Source organism: Hordeum vulgare, chromosome 5H (assembly GCF_904849725.1).
Source record: "Hordeum vulgare subsp. vulgare chromosome 5H, MorexV3_pseudomolecules_assembly, whole genome shotgun sequence".
Classification (NCBI taxonomy): Eukaryota; Viridiplantae; Streptophyta; class Magnoliopsida; order Poales; family Poaceae; genus Hordeum; species Hordeum vulgare.
In genome coordinates, this window is record NC_058522.1 from 485140580 (window position 1) to 485166521 (window position 25942).

The 25942-nt window shown below is 46.6% G+C and overlaps 1 protein-coding gene and 2 long non-coding RNA genes across 4 annotated transcripts; 1 reads left to right on the top strand and 2 right to left on the bottom strand.

The window, feature by feature from the left end:
- Positions 1–3582: 3582 nt before the first annotated feature.
- LOC123399680 (probable glucan endo-1,3-beta-glucosidase A6) lies at positions 3583–7649 on the bottom strand. Of its 2 annotated transcripts, XM_045094076.1 has the most exons (3): positions 7523–7638; positions 6067–7422; positions 3583–3842 (listed from the first exon to the last, which is right to left on the bottom strand). In XM_045094076.1, exons 1-3 carry the CDS (start codon positions 7593–7595, stop codon positions 3805–3807), a joined length of 1467 nt encoding a protein of 488 aa, XP_044950011.1. In that variant the 5' UTR covers positions 7596–7638; the 3' UTR covers positions 3583–3804. The 2 variants fall into 2 exon arrangements, with proteins under 2 accessions (XP_044950011.1, XP_044950010.1); XM_045094075.1 differs by lacking the exon at positions 3583–3842 and having other exon boundaries at positions 4915–7422; positions 7523–7649.
- Positions 7650–8830: 1181 nt separating this feature from the next.
- On the bottom strand, positions 8831–10622 carry LOC123397672. Its single transcript, XR_006609998.1, has 3 exons — positions 10166–10622; positions 9216–10051; positions 8831–9109 (listed from the first exon to the last, which is right to left on the bottom strand). It is a non-coding gene; the product is annotated as an uncharacterized LOC123397672 (long non-coding RNA).
- A 1765-nt stretch (positions 10623–12387) lies between these two features.
- On the top strand, positions 12388–13090 carry LOC123398843. The gene is made up of 3 exons (XR_006610267.1): positions 12388–12430; positions 12771–12837; positions 13049–13090. It is a non-coding gene; the product is annotated as an uncharacterized LOC123398843 (long non-coding RNA).
- Positions 13091–25942: the final 12852 nt, after the last annotated feature.

Consider the following 25942-nt stretch of genomic DNA (forward strand, 5'->3'; position numbering starts at 1 on the left):
GCCGCCTCCGCCATGAACCGCGGGCACAAACCCTTGGACGTGCGTGGTGCATGCAATTTAAATTTTAATGTCATTTGGAGTCCGGAAAATTTTCAACTTTTTCCATGGCCTTCGGGTCTAGAATTCCAGTTTCCCACAATTTCCTTCTTTGTGTAGATCTTGCAAATTAAAAAAGAAAATACATTATACTTGTATCATAAAGTGGAATAATGGTCAAAAATAATATAAATATCAATAGGAAGTTTTGACGCAAAATGGACGTATCAGCTTCTTCTTGACGCGCGCCGACGATGGTGGTGACGGACCCATGTGACGGAGAGACAACTTTAACATTGTCTTGATCCGACGAACAAAATCTTTGTCCATCAGAGCGGCCTCCTTGAGGAGTTGGGCGATTTGTTGCTATTGTGATGCATGGTCCTTATCGTCACCGGAGGAGATGACGATCTCCTCCTTGCTGGTGGAGCCGACCTCCGTGGCCGAAAGGCCTAGAGAGCGTTGGCAACGGCGCCAAGAACCACCGGACGAGGAGTTTTCATCGACTCCGTGTACCGGCGCGGAGCACCATGACTTTTGCATCGCCGTCGTTGGGCTTTGAGAGGAGGACGGGCTCAGGCATGGAAACGTCGAGGGGGGAGGGGGGGTTGCACTTGTGTGCATCGCCGGCGCACAACTTAAATAGGTGCGGCCAAGCGAGGCGGTTGGCCCGTTTCAATGCAGCGCAACGGCTAAAGTTGGTTCCTCGGGACGCGACGTCCACATTGAAGTGATGACACGTGACATGTCACATCCGTTAGTGACATCCTCCCATGTGGTCAAGTCGCGCATCAATGTCGGTTGTTGCTTGCTTTGAACCGGTATGAATGTGGCGCGAGAGTTCTATGGAAACCACGAGAGGGGCGGACGGTTTTTCATGCCCCCATCCCCTTCCCCCCATTTATTTGTGATTTGCGAGAAAGTACGTCCAGACCGTTCGACGGATCGATACAAATACGTCTTGGATATGACTTTAACGATACGGACCGCATGATCCAAATGTAAGCACACAATTTGAAGGTCGCCATTGGAGATCCCCTAAGCTCATTATATACCGGCCACCACTTGGCAGAGGAATCTTTGTATGCTTAACATGCACGTCAAGCAAAGGGATCGTTTTGTTCCCCCCTAAGCTCCTGTCATCATAATCTCACCGTCAGTTAGCACTCGGGGCCATGGGTAATCTCTCTCCCTCTCTTTCTGGTGTGTAGCATGCATGTGAGAATGTGAGAATAATTATTGTCTTCAACAACAATTTGCTATGCTTTTTGTCATACTTCTGAAAATAAAGTTTTTTCCGTCCGACCCAATGGAACAACTTGGCAGTGAGAATGGAACACGTACGAGTTCTTGCCAACTACTCCATCCGTTTCAAAATAAATGTCTTAAGTTTAACATAAATTTGTGCTAGAACTAGTATTTCCTCCGTTTCTTTTTAGCTTGCATATAAGATTTGGTCAAAATCAAGTGATATAAAGTTTAACCAAATAGATATCAAAAGATATCAACATCTATAATACTAAACCTATATGCCATGAAAATTAATATCATGATGCATCTACTAATATTGATTTCATATTATGAATGTTGATATTTTATTATATAATTTCAGTCAAAGTTTACGAAGTTTGACTTTGACCAAATCTTATATGTGGACTAAAAAAACGAAAAGAGTATAAAGTTAAGACAATTATTTTGGGATAGAGGGAATACGACCATAGAGTACATACCCAAGCAACGACAGGCCTCACTCACATGCAGTGGACTTGGATGGGCAGAGATTGAACGCACAATGGTCAGCCGGCAGCACAGATAAAAAATGCTAGACTTACGGAAACTTTTTACAAGATTTAACGGACTGGTCTTTCTCTACACTAATCTCTTCCCCCTGATTTTTGGGATGGGTCCGCTTCATCTTAATCACCAATCAATGCATTCCACCTCATCTCAGCCTGTAAAACTCCCGTATATGTAGCATTGCTGAGCACAGATATAGCAACTGTGACGAGGAAAAGTCCAGTGATGGAAACGAGTGAGAGGTCCGTCGTGGCTTTCCGCAATTGTGCACAAGGGCAGAGACTGAAACAGGCAAGTGAACGTTGCATTCCAGTAGTTGGTGGTATGGGACAGACGAAAGGGACAAAAGGATAAGATTGTGCGTGCCAAGTGACAGGATTAGCAAGAGCCGGTAATAATAATAAAATCAGAGTGCCTACTACACCCTCTGTTTACTTTTGTAGGACGTTTTAGACATTTAAAGACAACACCCAGAACTGTTCGATTTCAGATGTCTAAAACGTCTTACAAAAGTGAACGGAAGGAGTACCATTTCATCTCTGCCATTCACTAGATGACGCCCCCTCGATTTCAGATGTCTAAGACTTCTTACAAAAATAACGATCACTGTTACATCTGAAATTAATCATGATCATACACCCCCCCCCTCACTATCCTCCCTCCATGTCCTTGTGTAGATCAATCATCCCAATGAACGGTGGAACTTGCATGATCCGTAGCCTGCAGTGAGAGGCGGAATTATTAACCAGTTAACAACAACCAAACGCTAATAGAAACCAGTTAACGACAACCAAAGGCTAATGAAAGCAAAGCAGTTGCATGTCGACATCAGAGGTGAGTTGCTTCAGCTAGTAGAAACCGCTCATACAGTCATCGTATATATATAGCTACGAGTAAAGCTTCTCAGAAGTGGCAGTGCAATAATTAAGTCCTCAAGAATCATTGATATGCATCGGTAAGAATCATTGTAGCTGGAGATTCTGATTTCTTCTTTAAGTAAGTATGGAAAGGCCTTTTATACAGCTATCAACACTCAACACCCATCATCTTCTGCTTACGACAACTCGACAAAAGCGTACGAAATGTTCTGCATACTGAACCATCATGTTTCTAAATATGTGCTAAAACCTAAAGCAATGGCTGTGCCCTGTGCAGAAAATTTGTTTCAAATGTCCAAGATGTAACAAGGACTGCCGATTCAGATAGCCAATGCGTGCCATGCTCATGCCGATGGAAGACGGGCAACGCAGATGCAGGGGATCCAAAGGTAACGCGAGATGTGCAGTTGGACTTTTGACTCGATCAACCAACGGAGGACCGCAGTGCACCTGGGTTTAGCACTATAAAACGACGGAGAAACGACAGCCAACTCTACCATGTCTATCTGAATGGATCTTTCAGAGGAAGGATGGCAACTGCAAACCTGATCATCTCAGAACAATTTTTTTGTCAGCGAATAGATGTACATAGTGCTATGGTAGGATTCTCTGTGACATAAAGTTAGGAAGATATTTTCTACTGCATATCACTTTGCTAATGTGGGGTTGGTTGTAGATACTAGTAGCTTCAACAAGAAAGGTTCAGTGATGGAAACGAGTGAGAGATACGTCGTGGCTTTGTGCAATCGTGCACAAGGCCATAGAGCCGCAGAGTGAAATAGGCAACTGAACATTGCATTCCAGTAGTAGAGATGGGGACATTGGGTAAAAGGGTTCGTGCAAGCGACATGATTAGCAAGACAGGAGCCAGTAACAATGAAATCAGAGTGACTATCATTTCAACCGTCAACAGATGACGTGCATGAATGATGATTTTGATACAACAAAAAGGACAACGGCCTGCCTAACCACCACGAAAAACGAAAAATGGTCAAACGGACGGTCAGCTGTCACTGTTACATCACAAGGTTTGAGAACATCAGTAGGATCATAATACATCACCCTCAGTGTCCTCCCTCAATGTGTGAATCAATCAGCCCAATGAACTCCTGAACTTGCACGATCCGTGGCCTGCAGTGAGAGGCACAACCAACCAGTTAGTAACAAGAACCAAAGGCTATAAAACAATTGAATATCAAGATCAGAGTAAAAACAAAGAGTTGATTCAGCTAGCAGAAACCGATAATATACACGTACAAGTAATATATACTCCCTCCGTCGGAATTACTTATCATACAAATGAATAAAAATGGATGTGTCTAGAACTAAAATACATCTAGATACATCCATTTTTATGACAAGTATTTTCGGATGGAGGGAGTAATAATTTGTGGTTAGTGTTTGTGGTTTCTAGCTGGAGATTCTGATTACTCCTTTGAGTAATAATGGAAAGGTCTTGCATACTTTTCAGTGACCAAAGTAACAATCTGCAAGTCCGTGTTTCAGCTAAAGTGACTAGCTAAAAGAACTGAAGGAAAGGCACGCAAGCAAGCAGAGCAGGTGGTGAACTGATGGGAACTATACGGTATTATGAATATGCAGAACGTTTCACCTACACCTGTCGACACTCAAAGCCATCCTCTTCCGCTTATGCATAATAATAACAGGCTAAAGGACTACAGGGTTCATGCATAAGCGCATGAGAATTCAGCATAAAGAGTATGTTCCGCATACCAATCCCTGATGTCTCCAAATACTCTATGTGCTAACACCTGAAACCATGGCTGTGCAGAATTTTTTGTTTCTGTATCACTTTCAATGTATCAGATAATCACTGCCTGCCATGATCATGCTGATGGCAGATGGGCAGTGCAGGGTATCCAAAGGTGACGTGAAATGTGCGGTTGGACTTTGACTCGATCAACGAACAGAAGACCGCAGTGCACATGGGTTTAGCATATAAAAGAAATCGAAAAACGACAGCCAACTCTACTACCCTATCTGAATGGACCTTTCAGAGCAAGGATGGTAACTGCAACCTGATCATCTCAGAACATTTTTTTTATCGGCGACCCAGATATACATGGGGCTCTGGTAGGATTTCTGTGCCATAATGTTAGAAAGATGTTTCCTACTGCATGTCACAATGCCAATGTGGTGTTTTTTTTCTTTCGAAAACGATGCCAATGTGGTGTTTTTTTTCTTTCGAAAACGATGCCAATGTGGTGTTGGTTGCAGATACTAGCTTCAACAAGTGCATAACTGCTGAACTCCCAACTGTTAGACTGTAAGAGCCATACCTATTCACACCCAGTCAGTAAAATGAAACCATTAGTGTTAAATGTTCACTGGGAAGGGTTCATGACGCTCTACAGCGAACAGTGTGTTCATCTCATTCCATAAGATGAAGTTGTCAGAAACAAGCTTCTACTTGTGCTTGTGCTTGTGCTTAAAACAATAGATAAAACAATCGAGATCCAAATGTGTTGGGTCAACACTATGGCTGCTGAATATATTTTCACAACAACAGGTCTAATGCACAAGCATCTTGTGCATACCAATATCTGGATCTCCAAGCTGTGGGTCAACTCTGTTTGCATAATAAGTAGTTGCCTTATTCCCCGCACAATTCCATTATAATCCTCATGTATCATTAGCAGAATAAATTATCCAAGTAATCAATCAGCTATGGGCAATAGAGAACTAAAGCTTACAGGCTAGCAACTACTAGGAAGTGGTAAGCATTTTCAAATATCTCGATCCTAATCTCTTCACTGAACTACCTGCCTAAGATATCATATGCAGTACACCAAATGGATCATAAGAGGGACGTCTAGTATAATATTAGGAGAGACATTAGGGCAATTTGATTTCATCGCCCTAATCAGCATTATAATAAGTAAACCCTTCATAACAGCTAAGACTGCATCGGAAGGATCTCCTAGTTTGGAATGACCTGATCCAGATTTGGTCATTTGAATAACCCGATGTAATCTCAGGTGACAAGTTAGAGCAGTTTAATTTAATCACCCCCGATCATACCTAGAACCAAGCTGGTCCTGTACCGTTCTCCTAAACTGTACTATATCCTTGGCTAGTTTCAGAAGGTTCATCCCACGTCCAGCTAAAGAAACCGAAGACATTACTTTGTTTTGTTCATCTGAAAAATGTACTATGTATTCTGTTCACCAGGTACTGCTAATCGACGCCAAGGGTACACAGTTTCAATAACCCAACGCACTAGCTCAAATAATCTAGTTGCAACGCATAAATCATTTAAGCGCATACAATTTGGAGTAGCAGTAGTTAATTTCAGAATGTGTAGAGCAGGAGTGTTGAGTTTGTGCATGCTTACTTGGGTCCTTGATGGTCTGCTCTGCGAGGTTGTTGAAGTAGCACGTAGCACCTGTCTTCCTGAACTGCTGCCAGTAGGAGTTGAAGGCGTAGCTGGCGTGCGCCGCGCCGGTGTTGGGCTGGAAGCACTCGCCGCCGGGCTGGACGGCGTCGCAGGTCCCGTTCCCCTGCCCGCACGCGTACGTCAGCGCGTCCCCCACCGCCGTCTCGTTCAGCTTCCTGCCGGCGTGGGCGGCCAGCACGCACCATATCTGGCCCTTGTACGGCGTGTCGTTCTCCGGCGCCGGCAGCGGCGGGTACGCCCACAGCGGCCGCCGCCCGGTGAGGTCGACCCGGTACACGGCCGTGCCGTTGGGGTAGTAGAGCCCCCAGTGGCGCTCGGTGCCCGGGCCTGGCTTGAGGTTCTCGTTGTAGAGGGAGAAGACGAACACGGGCATCCTGGCGCCCGGCCGCGCTGGCGTGCCGGGGTTCCTGGCCATCCGCGCCGCGAGGTTCCTGTTGTAGACGGCGGCGTTGCGGACGTTGGCGCCGATCTGGTCGTAGTCGCCGCCGTTGGGCCAGCCGGTCTCGGCGACGGCGATCCTGACGCCCCCGTGGCCGAGCTTGGACATGGCGGCGCCCACGGCGTCGAGCATTTCGTCGAGCAGGTTTGTGTATGTGAGGCCCGTGCCGGGGTCGACGTAGCGGGCGCGCGTGGCGGGCTGGAGGAGCGCATAGTCGAGCGGGACGGTGCCGTTGCTGCCGGCCCAGACGAAGTAGGTGTATGCGTCGACGAAGTAGTAGGAGTTGGTGCCCTCGAGGAAGCGGAGCAGCGGGCGCAGGACGGACTCGGCGATGTCGGGGCGGAACGCCGCGGCGGAGGGCGGGCGCGGGAAGGCGCCCGCGACGAGCGCGTCCATGGCGAGCGTGGTGCCGAGCTTGACGCGGCTGACGCGGCGCGCGCGGAGGCTGCGGTGGAGGTTCTCCATGGCCGGCACGATGCGGGGCCAGGTGGAGGCGGCGATGGAGCCGTCGGAGAGCACCTCGTTGCCGACGAGCAGGAACTTGACCCGCGTGCGCGGGAGGTAGGGGAGCAGGTTGGCGGCGACCCAGCGGTCGGCGGCGGCGTAGGAGGCGGCAAGGTCCGGGATGACCTGGTTGGGCACCATGATGGAGACCGCCATGCCCGTGCCGGCCAGCGCGCGGAGCACCGCCGGGTTGGCGTCGTAGATCTTGACGGAGCCCGCCCCCGCCGCGCGCAGCAGCTGCACGGACCGCCGCGGCGTCGGGATGTCGTCCGCCACCCTGCCGTAGTTGACGCCGAGGCCGCGGCCGCGCCCGTGGCGGAAGGGGCTCCCGCTCCAGCTCGTGTCCGCCGCTGCAGGAGCAAAGAAACGGACAGATCAACATAGCGCACGTCAATCATCAGCTAGCTCAGGGTGGGTCGGGTCGGGTGAGGGGACGGAGGGATGGCTTACCGTGGCAGGCGAGGGCGGCGAGGAGGAGAAGGAGGAGCGGCCGGAGGGGGGAGGCCGGCATGGATGCCGCCATGGTCGTGCGGAGTCGTTGTTGGAGAGCGAGCGAACGTTGACGTGTGGAGGACCGGAGGAGGGGGGGTGGGGTTTAAGTAGGGGTTTAAAACCCGGAAGCTGCTTTCGTTTGACGACGGCAACGGTACAGTCGGAATCAACGGGAGAAGCGACATCATTGACACGAGTGGCGAGCTGGGACGGCAGTGCTGCATTACTACTCTGATCTGATTCAGGTACACGTACGTGTACAGCGAACACATGGTGTGAGTTGTTACTGTGTGGGAACTCTGATCGGGGGAAAAGAAAGAAAAGCCAGAAGCAGCGGCGAAAGGAGGGGGGAGGGAAATTGTGCCGTTGCTCCTTGGTTTGCTTTCCTTTGTTTTTGCACATCGGATCCTCCATCCCTGCTGCGGGCATCAAAGCTTTGAAGACGGAGACCGACGGGGCGAAGTGAAGTGAAGTGAAGTGAAGCTGCCTTTCCTTTCCGGCACGTCTCGTGTCGTCTCGCCGGTGTACCGTGCCGTGCAACGGTGCGAGTTTGGCCCTGTTCAAACGGGGCAAAGGCTACTCTACTGCTACGGCCATCCTCGGGTGTCCAGAACCCAGACGACGACCGTCTGTCTGGGATATTTTGCTCACGGCGAAGGAAGTTTCATTCGCCTTTTCCCCAGTAGCACTTGCTTTTCAGGTGAAGGAAGAAAGCGCGTGACCGTTCTCAGCGCCAGCCAGCCAGCGCTCATCTCCCCCGTTCGTTCCGTCCCATCCCATGGTGGTGCGCGCGCGGGCGCAGGAGCACCGTGCCGGTCGAGGCGGCAGCACCTCCCGTGCGCCGCACCACCACCAACACACAGGTGGAAAGAGGTCAACTCTGCTCTACCTCTACCTCTACCTCGCCTCGCCTCACCGTCATCAGATCGGGGAATTGGGGAGCTGTGCATCGGATTCCGTCTTCAGAGACAAGCTCCTTGTGCTATTTCGGTTTTTCCTTTTGAGATGAGATGAAAGCTTGTTCTCAAGCTGGCTTTGTTTTTTCCTCTCTGTTTTTTTAACAGTCTCCGAAGGTGGCTTTGCTAGTGCCTTTTCTGATGTGAAAACCTCTTTCCCGTCCACAAAAGGATGAGGAAATTACCACTATTATCATCTGAACTATCACCATCAGACATAAGGTCCTACACAAGCTTAGGGTCAAAACTGTCTAACTTTGAACACTTCCATTTAACACAAATGACATGATTCTACTCGAAAGAAGATTCAAGAGGTATATATAATTGCATCTCACCAAGGAACATCAAATAAATAAATTAGGAACATCTTACATATAGATATGGTAATAAATTGTACTAGTAAACATGATATTGGTCTAGTGACCATTTATTTAAAATAAAACTTCAATAGAGTAAAAACACAACTAAGATTTATTCTTCACGCCGATGGAAGATAGGCGTCGACCGGCAAAGGTTCATATCCTTCGGTGATTGGTCCAGTCAGACTGCTCCTGGTTTGCACCGCCTTGCTTCCCACGACCACGAGCAGCTGCACCAGACACAAAATGAAGCAAAGATTTTGTGTTAAGCATGTAGTAGCATCAAACTAGCATTCAAGCAAATGGCACATGACAGATGAAGAGCATTGTGGTTACCTGCGAGGATGTCCGCACGGGCTCTGATCGTGGTTTCTCTGATTCTACCCATCCTAGTCACGCGCCGCACCATGGGATCGTTTGTTGCCGCCGCGGTCGCTGCACCGTGTCGTGCTAGCAAGGAGGCCCGTAGGCTGTCTCTGCGACACGGATCTAGGGCCTCCAACAAGGAGACCGACGTACGTTGAAGCCCGACACCGTGCGTTGCACGGGCCCGGTGCCCACAAGGAGCGCATGCCCGTGGAGGCGACCACCGCCAAAGCCCGCCGGCTCCGTTCGCTGCACATGTGTAGTGCCTACAGGAAGCGGATCTGTGTGCGAGCGGCCAACTTCCAAGCTCGTCAACTCTATGGGCTGCGAAGATCTCGTGTCTGCGAGGAATGCAAGCTCCCGAATCGGCTCTCTGTGTGACACGGGTCCAGTGCCCATGAGAAATGCGAGCTCATTGTTGGGACCAATCGGGGTTTGCACAACTATGTTGCCTGCTTCTTGTGTAAGTGCGCCACGGCGGGCGGAGCGAACGCCGTTGAGCAGGCCGGCACTCTGTGCTCGGCCTGATCCTGTCGCTCCTATCACCGACGAAGTGGTGACAGGATTGGAAGCTATTGAGACCGGGCCGCCGAGGATACCATGCTCCATAGAAACTGTATGGGCACCTCCTGTTGCGGTTGCGCCGGAAACTGTGAAAATGTGCGGCTTGTGCAAGTGCACGTAGGTTGGCATGGCACAGAAGGACGATCCACCAAAATGAAGTCGAGGTAGTAGTTGGGAGGAATCTGCGCCGACGCTCCAGAGTTGATGCCGTCGGTCAGGGCCACAAAGTGTGGTTGCGGTGACTGGAAGGAGAAACGATGGTTAGTCTGTGCCAGCATAGTCGAAGACTCTAAAACATCATTCCTCCCAGGTAACATAGCCGAAGAAGTCAAAACACTGTTCCTCATACGACTTACATCGTTGTTGCTCTGCACCTGCATGACATGACCGGCGAGAGGAGCATCAAGCTGAGAGCTCTGGACCGGGGAGACACCCGTGGCCGGAAGACCAACTCGCGAGGGGCCACCTCCAAAAGGACCAAGATGGGCGGAGGATACAGTCGGAGGGACTCGACCTGTTGTCCATGCTCCCGCAGTACCCGAAGCATGGGTAAGGAGGTGGTTGGACATATTTCCTGACCGGGTCGGATTTTCCCCGGTGCCTCCAACGCTCGATGGGCCTCCCGACTGTCTCATCTTTTCACCTTGATTATTTTGTTTCCCCCACACACGGTAAAAATACAATTAATAACACATTAGCTTCATAAACTCAACAATATACCAGTATTGCTATTTTCTTCACACCAACCATGTGTATAGAACCTATCCAAACTCGTTCGAACAAGATCAGTCTTTGGCAGGAGACAAATACATACACAAGGGTTGATGCTCTGTTACGAACGAAGATAGTTGGTATTTATAGCCCCGCTGAAGCAATATTTTAGAAACGAAATTAATTTCACGTATCCAAATTAATTCATGTTTATTTACATCCAGATATATAATAGCATCAACATTAATTTCATACTACTTATTCTATATATTGGCAAGCTTTAAATGTACACTCATATACAGATATCAAGTTTTAAATGCACATTCATATATAGATATCAATCAAAAATTTCTCAATATATCCTCTGCATTAATGAATAGTTGTGAAAGTTTCCAAAGAAACTTTCTGCATTAATGAATAATCAATTTTTTTCCAGTATATCTCTACGGTTGAATACTGCATTAATGAATAATCAAACATGAGATAATTTGTACAAGTTTGCCCGTGCAAGTTTCTACTGCTCTGGTTTATACATCAGACTTAATATAATGATGCCTTCTTTTTTCCTCGGTATAAGTTGAAGTGCCAACTGTTGGTCATGCCTGCTTGTTTGCTGAGGTAGAAACCTCTGTGCTACACATTGCACATACCTGCACATAGTTAACGAAATCCTGTCAAAACTTTACAATCTGAGAGAGTGCAATTCAAGTTGTTGGTGAGGTCAACCCCACCAGGCCTCTTCTGATTTGAAAAAAAACAACATAAACAATACAGTAACAAGTAATGCAATTGTGAAGTCTCGAACCCCTCATTTGCCGCTATACACAACTCAAACAAACCAGAAAGTCACCACCTTACTCATGTTTTGAATGGGGAAGTATGGTCAGCAAACGACCGTACAAGATTTCTTTTACCGGACACGAACCAACCAGTCCCCCAGCCACCCCTCCCCTCCCGAATTTTTGTCCAAAAGGACCCCTTGTCGAATGAGATTGCCAAAAGAGACCACCTGCGAGTGAAAAGGCGCGAAAGGACCCCCACCCCGGGTGGCGGCAGGCGCGCCAGGCGGCACGTGGCACCTGCCGCCACCGCGCGAGGCGGCCGTGGGGCCTGCCGCCACCGCCCCAGGCGGCTGGGGCCTGCCGCCACCGGCTGAGGCGGCCAGCGCCGGATCCCGTTCCCGCCCCTCCTGTCCGTAACGGACAAAGCTGGGTGGGCCCTGCCGCCTCGGGAGCAGGCGGCCAGGGCACTGTTTCCGCGCGGCCGACACTGTTGCTGATTGCGCTGATTTCCGTACGCGCTGATTCCCAGGCTTATTTCCCGCTCGCACCGACGAAACAGTGGGAATTTTTCCCGCTCTCTACCGACGAAATAGTGCGAAACTTCTTCTTTATAAGCGAACCGCGTCGCTGCCTCCTCTCTCACTCTCTTCTCCTGCCGTTGCCTCCCGTGTCACTCTCTTCTCTTTCTCTTTCTCACTCTCTTCTCTTTCTCTCAAGAGCTACTCCGTATGAATGTTTATGTGGCGATTTAGGACGGTTTAAAGTTAGATTTTGAAGACGTTGTAGTTGAAGAAAAGATAGATCAAGGTAAGAGCTTTCCATATCTGTTGGTTGTGTTTGCATGCATGATGTATTTATTTTGTTTGATTAGTTTCTAAGTATGTGTTTTCTTTTGTCTTAGGGAGCGTATTATCACTTTTGTGAAACTATTTTGAAGACGTTGTAGTTGAAGAAAAGATAGATCAAGGTAAGAGCTTTCAATTTGTGTTGGTCGTGTTTGCATGCATGATGTTTTTATTTTGTTTGATTAGTTTCTAAGTATGTGTTTTCTTTTGTCTTAGGGAGCGTATTATCACTTTTGTGGAACTATTTTGTCATGCGATATGAACTACTAAGTTGAAGATCAAGGTATGAGACTTTGTTCATATTTGTGTTCATGTGATAATAGGTCGACTATGTTCATATATTACCGATGATTTGTTCGTGTTTGCATGCAACTGGTATTTAGAAAGGAGCCGGAAAAATGCCTATGTAACTAGCATTTTTGTAAAAGCATGTAATAATATGTTAGCTCCATTAGTATTATTACATGCAAGACGCGTGTGTAATATATTTGTTTATTTGATAATTTGTCAACCCCGTAGAAATATGACTCGTGATATATATATATGCATGCAGTATGTATTTTTAGACTTTTGCTAGCACGGAAATAATTATGTGTGTAATATTTTTGTTCATATGAAAATAGGTGGAATTCGCTGATATTATTCTGGTGATATATTATATTCGGAAGGATATCCTTATTTAAACCAGAGGTATGAATGACATATTGTAATTCATCTTCTATTTATTTTATAGATGTAGTGTCACGATAAATGATACAATATAAATTATTATGCGTAGATGTAATGGATGTTGTTAAATTGTTATATGTAAAAAAGATAATTAATGGATGTTGTTATTACAATGTAAATATAAAAATATGATTTTTAATGGACTAACGATGTAAATATGGCTGCTCGTTAGGTACTATGGAAAATTTGTTAGTGTTTTATGGGCACATCGTACATGAGGGTACTTCTGGTGTGGATGTGTTTAGGTGCGGGATGACTACGGTTGTAGTGAAAGACATGGTTAATGTAGAATATGCGGCAGTTAGAAGGTGCATCCGATCGGTGTTTGGTTCAGCGATGAATGGAAAAAAATGACCCTGGAGGCTTTCGTGGTTGAGGGAGGAAATCGTTGGGTTCTGCGACGGGTTACTGGTGAAAGAGCATGGGCGTCGTACATGGGTTTTGCAAGCAATCCCAATAACTCCATGTATGGACAACCCATGGTTTATGTGGAGTTCATTTCTGCCAGTGATGTCGTCGAGTGCAGTAGCGGTGCCGGTGAGGCCGAGTTGGCCATAACTGTAGCCCCCGACGCCGGCCCATCGGAACCAAGTGGTGGCGAACATATGGCCATAACTGTAGCCCCCGACGCCGGCCCAACGGAACCAACAGGTGGCCAACAAGTGTATGACACGGGATATTGGTCTGCGGTCGTTGACATGAGCGAACATGTCGAGGGATTGCCGGAGGCGCTAGATGATGACGATGATGGTCATTCTTCTGCGTCTTCGGAATCAGATGATGATGAAGTTGTTCCTCCTGAGAATGCGGTCGCTGCAGCAATCAACCCAGAGTTTTTACAGGTTATGAGCATCACCAATGAATTTCACTCTGTTGCTGGCCTAGACGCGGGGAGTCCGGCCGTTGGACAGATTTTCCCAGATAAGAAATCTGCTAAACAAGCAATACATAGCTATGCAATTGCTATACACAGGCAACATAGAGTGAAGCAGTCTGATAAAAAGGAGTTGAAGCTCATATGCATCCATCGCGAAGCGGGTTGCCGCGAAAGAGTTATTGCTCGCCAGAAGCCTGGGGTATGTCAGCCATGACATGTCACAAAAATAGAGCAACATGGTTGTGAGCAAACCGGCACTCTTTTAGAGCATCGCAATGTGACTGCAGAATATGTGTCACAAGTGATGCAAACCATTGTGCAGCAAAGTCTTAATATTAGTATTAGGGCTTTGCGTGCAACTGCATCTGATCTGATTGGTTTCCCTGTCAGCTATAGCAAGACTCGTCATGCAAAGGAAAAGATATTTCAGAGGTTGTATGGAACCTATGAGGAGGCGTACTCTTTTGCCCCTAGAATGTTGCATCAGATTTCAGTTGCTAACAGGGGGACTCAAGTTTTCCGGAAAGAACGTCCAAATCCATTGAACCCGGACGAGCAAATCCTGGACCGCTTATTCTGGGCATTCGCCCAGACTATACAAGCATTCAAGCATTGTCGTCCGGTTGTATCAATTGATGGTACATTTCTCACTGGAAAGTACAAGGGCACACTCTTAGTGGCGATGGCAGCTGATGCAAACAATCAACTTCTTCCTATTGCCTATGCACTAGTGGAGAGCGAAAACAAACATAGTTGGCTATGGTTCCTGTGTTGCCTGAAGATGGGTGTCATCAAAGATCAGGAAGGGGTTTGCATCATCTCTGATCGCAACACCGGACTATTAAGCGCGCTTGAGATAATTAAGGCTTCACAAGATCCAGATTGGGGGTGGCCCGATCTGGAGACAAGGTGGTGCATGAGGCATTTGGTAGCTAATTTTTATTCGAAATTCAAAAACAAAGATTGGTTCAAGCTATTCAAGAGGATGTGCATGCAGAAAACTATAGCAAAAATGAATGCTATCTGGGCAGATATCAATGGTCAGATCGAGCGCGCATCCCTCCCGGCGAGAGAAGACCGGAGGGGTCGTCGAACAGCAATAAAATTGAGCCAGTGGATTAATGAGAATTGTCCCAATTTGTACAAGTGGGCGCAGTCTCATGACACTGGCGCTAGATACGGTATAATGACAAGCAACATGTCCGAGGTGTACAATGGTGTTCTTAAAGGGGTGAGGGCACTACCTATCACATCACTAATTGATGAAACTTGGAACCGGACTGTGTCATACTTTGCAGATAGAGTCACCGTTGCCAAGGCACTAGTTGATTTGAACAAGACCTGGTCTGAGAAGATGCAAAGACATCTTGATGACAAAGCAAATAAGTCGCAAAGACATGGGTGCAGGCAGGTAGATGCACTTAGGAATAAATGGGAAGTTAGTGTGCGAGCAAAGTTTGTGAAGGGTCACCACAGGGGAGAAAAAAACAAGCTGTGACGCTTGGCGCAACCTCGTGTGAGTGCACTTGCAACAAGCCCAAGCTTCTGGGATATCCTTGCAGTCACGTATTGCGGGCAGCTGCAGATCAACAAATTAGTGTCGAGCCATACGTATCACCATACTTCAACATGCACAATTTGTACAACACTTGGAACGGTGAGTTTTGGTCATGGGGCATTGATACGAACTACAAGCAATTATGGCCAGAAGGCACCACATGGGTTCCAGATCCCGCATTGATGCGAACCAGCAAGGGACGGCGTCAGTCTAGGCGTCATCGCAATGACATGGACCACAGCCAGTTGGGAGAACCAAGGCGATGCCGCGTATGTAGGTGTGCTGGTCACCCGCGTAGGGAGTGTCCGTATCGTAACAATAACACTGCGTGATATGTAATCATGCTATGTATTCATAATTTCATCGTGATGTAATATTCGGAATATGTATTTTAATTTAATCGTGATGTAATATTCGGAATATGTATTTTAATTTAATCGTGATGTAATATTCGGAATATGTATTTTAATTTAATCGTGATGTAATATTCGGAATATTTAATTTAATTTTATCGTGATTGCAGGTTATGGCTGAAATGCCCCAGCTTTTGAATGGTTATCACGACAATCACCACCGTTGCCAGCTTTTCATAAATCCAAATCATGAAAATCCTCCTCAGACCTTCCGGCTTCGAATTGTAAAGACGCCCTGATCAATAGAGAATCGGTTCCTTGAACACCTTGAGGCTTATGGACTCCTACATTTTGCGAACATCGCAACTCGTCGAGGTAGTTTTACTGCCGACCCATCCCTTTTGACATCCCTCGTTGATAGATGGAGACCGGAGACCCACACATTTCACTTTCGATGTGGAGAGCTTGCACCTACTCTAAAAGATGTGTCAATGATCACAGCTTTACCAATTAGAGGTGTGCCAGTGGTACATCCACGAGTTTCTCCTAATTGGCCAGCAGATGTCTTTGCCCGTCTGAGGCTCGAAATGCCCATATCAGATCGTTCTGGTCCGCCTCGAGGTGTCCCACACAGCTGGCTTCGTATTAACTTCGAAATTTTATCTACCCAAGCTGATCCTGAGACAACGAAGAGACACTTGTTTGCATATTTGTTGTGGCTCTTCGGTGTGATGTTTTCTAATTCTCACGGGGAGGTAGTTTTGCCTGGTCTCATCTATTTTGCCGCAAAGATAGTAGACGAACCTTTACCCCAAAATCCACCATATAGCTTTGGTTCTGCTTTGCTTTCTCACACATACCGAGGGTTGTGTGATGCCACTCAAAAAACGACATTCACATCTAAAGCTCCATTACTTTGTGTCTCCTACGAGTTTCTACAGTTGTGGTCCTGGGAATACTTACCTGTAGGACGACCGCACATAGTAGAACTCGCAACCCCGTACAACTATGGTGAGGGTGTTGTAACTATGTCCACTCGGTGGATGCTGGGTCAAAAAAATGGTTTACTAAAATTGCAAAAAATTGTTACCCCATATACCATGATCAGTTTGAGCTTCTTAACGACTCACTAATAACATGGAACCCGTGGACTGAGGCGCACATTGATATGGTATTTGGTTCGCAACACATGCCAGTGGAATGCGTGAGAGATAGTGCCTTTTGGATGACTCGCTGCAATTTACTCTATCTATGGTTTGTGGAACCGTATAATCCTGACCGTGTCATGAGACAGTTCGGTCTATATCAAGATATTCCACCACCGGTTCCAAGATGTATCGACGAAGAAACTCATAAGTAAGTAAGATGTGACCTAGCTAAATAGATATTCCATCAACTATTCTTGAATTCTTTTTGTTATCTATAATTACAGGATGAGCAATATGGGCAGATCTGGTGTGGACTGGAATGCAGAAAACATTGAATGGATAAATCAGTGGAATAATGAAGCTCTACAAAATATAGTGCCTCAGCAACGGTAATTTTACTAATGTTAATTTAATTATGTGCTTATAAAATACAGAATGTGATGTCAATTTAGTAATGTTAATTTATTTATGCAGAACGTACGATGCAACTACGACAGAAGCGTACTATAATTGGTATCGCATGAGCACGCGTACTAGACTGACGAGTGAACCACCTACGATGCCAACACATCCAACGCATATGGAACAGTTGCAGAGATGGATGGACACATCATCAGCTTACTATCGTGACTCTGCGGTAATAATCAACATCTTGCTATTCAGGTCTATCATTTCATGAACAATTTAACCAACGAACAACGATTTTTTTCAGATTGATATTTGCACCCAAGTACAAGCGATGGCGAGGGAAGGAATGCGAGCCCAGGGAATTGATCCTAAAGGTAGGTCCTTCTTTAAAAAAATTAGCGAATTTGTAAGCACAAGGTTTACGAGATGCGGTACAGAGAACGACGTTGTCACTGCAGCGTACAACATTCCGGAACCGAGGTCAGCTAGACCGAGTGCGGCGCCGTCGTCGTCCATGCGGTGGGGAGAGGGTCGTAATACTACGCCGACACTTACACGACATGACTCGTCTCTACCAATACATAGGCAGACATCACAGGTAAATGCTTCAGATGTAGGTTCGACGTCCGAACAGACTCATTTCGTGGAGCAGGATGCATATACAACATATGGCGCACACATTCAAGGATCTCAGCCATATCTGCCCACGCGAGGGATTAGGATGCCCGAGGAGAATCGTTGGGCTGAGACAAGCGAGGGAGCACAAAGCTACAACAGCGGTCAGGTATGTACAATTATAATAAGCAATTACATAACTTCTATTTACACATCTTTTTGCTACACACAATTTATTTTAAAAACATTTTTTCGTGGAGCAGGAAATTAATGATCCATCATGGGGAAATGAACATACCCAGCGTGGCATACAGAAAGAAATACTCACAGAAACCTATGATACTCAATGCACGCTCCCAGGAATGATAAATGATTTTTTCGGGCAGGACGTTATTGGTCCATCTTACATCAATTCTGAGTCGCAACCATTCACCTACAATTTAGAATCATCATCTCAATATGGATTTCAGACTCCACCACCTATGCATGAGTCACAGACACAGGAACACGAGGGACAGTACGGTCGTGGTCTTCGTGAACACAGACCCCCTGATCGATTGTCACCCTCCGGTCGTCGGGCAAGGCCAGCTGGTCGTCGTCGCATAGGGTGATTCATCTATGTATGTGTGCGAACAATTGCATCTCTCTATGTCAGTTTCAAACTTTCAGATGTACGTACAAGACATCTATGTAGTTTCATGAAATAAAAGTTCTCGATATATTTGAAGTTGCTTTCATAAAATAAGATACATAAAATAACATACATAAAATAAGATACATTAAGATGTAGAGTTCATAAAAAAACTATATAAAGTCGTCGTCATCCTTTGACGATGCAGAGCTCTCGTCCTTTGACGAAGCGCTACTCTTGGCCTTCGTCGATGATGCGCTCTTGGCCTTCGTCGATGACGCGCTCTTGGTACTCGGCATGAAGATATCGTCTTCGTCCTCACTATCGTCAATCCATAAGAAGGGATGTTTTACTCCACCTCCACCGCGTATGTGTTGGCCTTTCTTCTTCCATCTTTCATTCAACCGTAGAAGTTCTTTCCGAATCTCCTCATATGTCCTTGCAGGCCACCCCTTCCTAGCTAATGTGTGGGCAACCTCATTCAGTAGCATGTCACTACTGATGAGTTCGTCCCATGAAACTATTCTATTATCTATCTTGAAATTGCTAGCTAAGCGCAGAAGACACTCGGACATACCACTATGAAAACTACGATCGAAAGGATAATGAGACATTTTCAGCACACTCCTTACCCACCTTGGTCTGGGGGGGGTTTTATAGGTGCAGCAGAGCGAGACGAATAACTAATGGCGGGAAAACGAGGAGGGAAAGCGAGGCGGGAAAGCGAGGGCGGGAAAGCAAGGGCGGGAAAGCGAGGCGGGAACAAAATGGCGGCAAAGCTATACGCGGGATAAAATAGCGGGAAAGCGAGGCGGGAAATAAATGGCGGGATAAAATGAACATACTCGTAGCTGAAATTAAGATACTCATTGCGGAAATTAAGATACACATTACTGAAAATAAGATACAATTTGCCAAAATTAAGATACAACTTGCAGAAATTAAGATACAACTAACACAACTTAACATACAATAAAATAAATCTACTGAGTCCAACGTGGATATTTTCCTTTTCCATCACCAGCTTCTTCTGCTGCCTTGGCGGCACGAGCCCTTTCTCTCTTTCTCTCCCTCTCAGCTTCACGGGCCTGTTCCCGCTGTCTGTAAACCTCCTCCAGCCGAAGTTTCTCTTCTTGATTTTTCCTTATCATCTCATCAAGAAAAGCCCTCTGCTCCACACAGTAATCTTCCCACTCTTTCTTCCGCTCTGCTTTCTCCTCTGCTTCAGCCTTCTCACGACGCTCTTCCAAGTCCAAGCTAGCCCATGCACGACGACCTCTTTCACGAATCTCGGTCACCGCCCAGTCCGGCATTTCCGTGTCAATCCAACAATAGTACATTCAGAGAGGAGGAGGAGACTAAAGGATGGATCAGATTCAAGTAAACAATAATATCAAATAACAATAATTTGGATGACTTGAGCATACCGGAGGCCTGACGTACACAGAAATAGATTCGAATGGATCAGATTCATAATTGGCGCACATGAAAAACTTCATGCCCAACCAATCTGAAAAATCCGTCACCTCCTTCACCTTGCAGACATCTCCGCACCAACATCGAACTGCTTCCACCCCCCGAGGCAAGCTTGCACTCTGCATTTTCCTAGGCCTAATGCTCTGATCCGAACAAGGCAAACTCATACTGACTATGGAGGTGCAGGTGCTTTGAAGTCTGTCAGATGGTGAAGAGAGTTTCACTCCCTGCCTCCTTTTATAGGCTCTGCCGGATGTCTACGCGGGAAAAAAGGGCGCGAAAACGAGAAACTGCAGCGGGAAAATTTGGCGGGAAAATAACGCGGGAAACTATTGCACTGCTCGTCCGTCGTTATCGCGTGTACATTCTAAAATAAGCCCATATACATCCATATGTAGTCTTGTAGTACGAACTCTTAAAAGACTCTTGTAGTTACTTTTGTATAAATGATATTTTTTTTCAAACCATCAAAGAGAATTGTGTGTGATCATTATAGAAGATAAAGAAGAAACAAGTACAAAGCTCTAAGCGTCATAAAAAAAGACCAACTTTACTAAGAGCATCATTATAGAACCATGAAAGAGAATTGTGTGTGATTATACGAACAAGGATTCAAAATCATTTACTTTCATGTAAATGATAGTTGCATTTTAAGTATTAAGATTACATATTATGGCGACCAACGAGAGCATCATCACCAAGTGATTAGTTAGTAATGTTTTCTACTTTATTCCATGGCAGTGTCACTGCTGCGATAGCAATCAAACATTCACTCCCAAAATATTTGATCGACAGCTAAAACATACTTTCTCTATAAATAAATATAAGAAACGCTATTGTAAACAATGTCGACCTAGAGATAAAAGCCCCACGAAACCACCGTAACGAACAGTGTCGACCAGGCCAGGAGACAAAGAGTTCCTCTGAAATCGCCGCGGTGAACAATGCTGACCCGAAGATGAGAGCCCCGTGAAACCACGGAAAAAACCGCCCGCCTTCACCGGCGTGGATATCTTGGTTTGGTTCGAGGGATGGGGGATAACCACGGCCCAACAAAATATCCGTAATATATGCCTCCCATGCACTTAGCCATCCGTGCAACTTGCACAATATTTTTGTTCAAAAGGATTGCAAGGTCCGAACCGGAGCAAGTTGGCAGGAGTAAATTTTGACTGTTTCGTCGGTGGAGAGCGGGAAAAATTTCCACTGTTTCGTCGGTGCGAGCGGGAAATAAGCCTGGAAATCAGCGCGTACGGAAATCAGCGCAATCAGCAACAGTGTCGGCCGCGCGGAAACAGTGCCCTGGCCGCCTGCTCCCGAGGCGGCAGGGCCCATCCAACTTTGTCCGTTACGGACAGGAGGGGCGGGAACGGGATCCGGCGCTGGCCGCCTCAGCCGGTGGCGGCAGGCCCCAGCCGCCTGGGGCGGTGGCGGCAGGCCCCACGGCCGCCTCGCGCGGTGGCGGCAGGTGCCACGTGCCGCCTGGCGCGCCTGCCGCCACCCGGGGTGGGGGTCCTTTCGCGCCTTTTCACTAGCAGGTGGTCTTTTTTGGCAATCTCATTCGACAGGGGGTCTTTTTGGACAAAAATTCTCCCCTCCCTTCCCAAATCTGTCATCCTAGCTTTCAAATTTCATAATCCAGCCATGACACGTGTCATTGGTTGATACTTTGTATTCTTAGTATTTTATGGTTATGCTGTATTACTTTTTATCATGTCAAGTACCAAGTGCATTGGCTGCTGTATACTACCACTAATCAAATACAACTGCAATCAGTTCTTGCAGTTCAATAGCAAACGCACGGGCAATATGCTAGTGTGCACATAGTCCTCTGCTAACATGGGATCAACAAGATACAATTACAATCTACCGGTAGAGGACTCTGGCATGGAGCCACGGTATATATATACTCCCTCCGTACCTAAATATAAGTCTTTTAAGATATTTCACTAGGTGTCTACATACGGAGCAAAATAAGTGAATCTATACTCTTAAGTATGTCTATATACATCCGTATGTAGTCCATTAGTGAAACCTCTAGAAAGACTTATATTTAGGAACGGAGGGAGTACAACTTATGTAATGTAGCAAGGAAATAAAAAGCAGATTAATAGATTTTCATTACAGAAGTCATATTGACACCCTTGCACAAGGAAGATTAATACATTTTCGTTGTGGATGTCAGATTAATACCGTTGCACGAGGAAACCTCAAATTCAACTCCGTTGCTGGCTAAACTACTTGTAGCCTCTATCAGGGCAACACAATCCTTTTAGACATCATAGCTGACTTGAATTACCTCTCTAATTAACACGCAAAAAATCATGCTGTTAATACTGAACAAATGTTTTTTTCAGCTGAAGCAGATAAGAAGGCGCAAATGCTGTTTGTAAAATCATACTGACCACAAGCAGAAAATAAGCATGATGAATGCTTTGCCAAAGCACAATTTCTTTGTACAGATCATATTCTTGTCGAGCAATTCTTCTGTAGGAAGAATTTAACAAGCATAATAACCTTTGGATTATAGCCAGTAAACTTCTGATAAGGTGTATTTCTTAGAAAACAAATATATTGGGATGCCGGGATTGCATTCTACCACAAGAGAAACGTTTTCATTCATTCATGAGTTAACCAAAATTGCATCTGCACCAGCAGACACAAAAATGACAGCAAAAATGTTCAGGTGTTAGATCCTACTATCAAATGTAAGTTCAGGTTGAATTACATCTGAGCATCGAAGACATGCGCTATGATGGAGTACATAGGACTACTTACGAGGGTGTCCAAGCGGGCTCTTGTGGCAACCTCCACGATCCTGATTATCCTCACCATGCGACTTGTGCCTTGACCTTGTCTGCCCCCAGTCGGCCGCGCCACACGACGCACCTATGTTTGACGCCTCCCCGAAGCATATTGTGCCACAGCCACCCAACGTTTCCATCAAGCGTAGCCAGCCTCGGCACCAGCACATTGTGCATGGTGGAACCATTGGGTGGTCATGGCGCAGTATCAATTGGGGAGGTGTCGAACACAGGGACACTGTGTGGCATCAACCGAGCCGTGGCCCCGGTGGCAAACAAGCTCAATAGCGTCCAGAGCGCCATGACCAGGAGGTTCAGGGAGCGCGCGGCCAGAGCCCACATGGACACCCTCATAGGTAACCGCCACGTACTTCATCAATCGTGTCTCCGCTCTACACAGATGCAATGCAATATAAGCAAAACACACATTTGACACGGTGAGCTAACATCTATACATTCTATATCTACGGTGTAGTTATATTGATGGTGGCCTTTGGCCTTTTGTATTCTAGCCTTTTGGCATCCTCTTGTACATGTATATATCCTGGCTTTGGCCTCCTAGTAATACAAGTTGCTTATCATCCTTTAGGTATTTTTTCCTCACAATCCAATCTCGCGCTGCCGCTGCCGCCCGTCGCTGCTCTCTTCTTCCCCCAAACACCTTGCTGCTGCTCCTTCCCCCATGTTTTGCTGCTGCTCCTCCTGCCCTCTGCCTCCTTTCTCTCTCAGCCGCTGTTGTTTTCCCTGCCCGCTGCAGAATATGTTGCCGCTTCTCTCCTTGCTCCACTGCAGCTGCTGCCCCCTACATCTTGGTTCCCGTTCAGATTGGGCTGCAGCAAGTCCTCCACATTGGGCTACGCCTCCACTAGCAGCCAAATGCCGGTTCAAACGATAAGATCTTCGTAGAATATGTAGGATCCAATATGGGCATCCAGGTCCCGCTATTGGATATTGACCGAGGAGTCTCTCGGGTCATGTCTACATAGTTCTCGAACCCGCAGGGTCTGCACACTTAAGGTTCGACGTTGTTTTATGCGTATTTGAGTTATATGGTTGGTTACCGAATGTTGTTCGGAGTCCCGGATGAGATCACGGACGTCACGAGGGTTTCCGGAATGGTCCGGAAACGAAGATTGATATATAGGATGACCTCATTTGATTACCGGAAGGTTTTCGGAGTTACCGGGAATGACGAATGGGTTTCGGGAGTTCACCGGGGGGGGGGGGGGGGGGGGGCAACCCACCCCGGGGAAGCCCATAGGCCTTGGGGGAGACACACCAGCCCTTAGTGGGCTGGTGGGACAGCCCACAAGTGCCCTATGCGCCAAGGAGAAGAAAATCAAGAGAGAAAGAAAAAAAAAGGAGGAGGTGGGAAGGAAGGGGGACTCCCTCCCACCAAACCTAGTCCAACTCGGTTTGGGGGGGGGGGGAGAGTCCTCCCCCTTGGACTCGGCCGACCCCCTTGGGGCTCCTTGAGCCCCAAGGCAAGGCCCCCTCCCTCCCACCTATATATACGGAGGTTTTAGGGCTGATTTGAGACGACTTTTCCACGGCAGCCCGACCACATACCTCCACGGTTTTTCCTCTAGATCGCGTTTCTGTGGAGCTCGGGCGGAGCCCTGCTGAGACAAGGTCATCACCAACCTCCGGAGCGCCGTCACGCTGCCGGAGAACTCTTCTACCTCTCCGTCTCTCTTGTTGGATCAAGAAGGCCGAGATCATCGTCGAGCTGTACGTGTGCTGAACGCGGAGGTGCCGTCCGTTCGGTACTAGATCGTGGGACTGATCGCGGGATTGTTCGCGGGGCGGATCGAGGGACGTGAGGACGTTCCACTACATCAACCGCGTTCTCTAACGCTTCTGCTGTACGGTCTACAAGGGTACGTAGATCACTCATCCCCTCTCGTAGATGGACATCACCATGATAGGTCTTCGTGCGCGTAGGAAATTTTTTGTTTCCCATGCGACGTTCCCCAACACAACATGCTACGTCTATTAGTTTGGGTCTACTCCATCACATGATTCTCCTAATGATGTGATCCCGTTATCAAGTAACAACACTTGCCTATGGCCAGGAAACCTTGACCATCTTTGATCAACGAGCTAGTCAACTAGAGGCTTACTAGGGACAGTGTTTTGTCTATGTATCCACAAAAGTATTGTGTTTCCAATCAATACAATTATAGCATGGATAATAAACGATTATCATGAACAAAGAAATATAATAATAACTAATTATTATTGCCTCTAGGGCATATTTCCAACAATATGTGCTATGCTTGGAGCGTCCCGCTATTTGCCTTTTAGTTATGTTTTAGTTTTGTTTGCTTGTCATAACAAGTCGGAACCTAGCCTACCTTGTTTGGGAGAGACACACACTTCATTCCACTCTAGAACACAGCATAGCTTTTCATGCTTATTCTTTTTCGTGTGTTCTTCATCTTTTCGTAGCTACTGTCATGCTTAGCTCTTAGTTTTCATGCTTATCTTTTTAAGAGCTTTTATTTAGGTTGATTTTGTAACTCTCGTGAGTTATCATGCTTATCTTGTTTAGAGAGTTGGCTTGTTGCACTGAGTTGTGTGTCTTTCATGAGTAGGTAATTGAGGTTGCTATTTAAGTATGGTAGTAACTTGCAATAGTTTTGAGGTATTGATTTGAGTAACGTGTGGACTATTGGTGCCAAGAGCTTGAGCCTATTAGTGACGGGTGTCGTATTTTTGGGAAATCCGTGTGTTTTTCAAAAACTGAAAATTAGTTGAGAATTCTAGCTACTAAATTGATCGCTAACCTCTGGAGGGGTTGGAATATATAGAGTACCCTCACGTTACCATGGGTCGAGGATGCGCAAGGATAACCAAACCCCCAAACATTCCTCCTCGGGGTACTTGTCTCTTTGTGAATTTCCTAACTAGATAGAGAGTTACCGATAATAAGTGTATGAGTTCTTCGGACTAATGTGAGTATTCGATTGTTGGCATTTCCACCATCCATATTTTGCTAGCCTCTTCGGTACCGTGCATTTCCCTTTCTCATATTGAGAGTTGAAGCAAATTCCGCAGGCGCATCCAAACCCATGACATGATACGCTCTGTCATACATAAGCCTCATTATATCTTTCTTCAAAACAGCCACCATACGTAAGCAAATTCCGCAGGTGTATCTTATCAATGTGTGGCAGAGAGAAAGGGTCCTTAG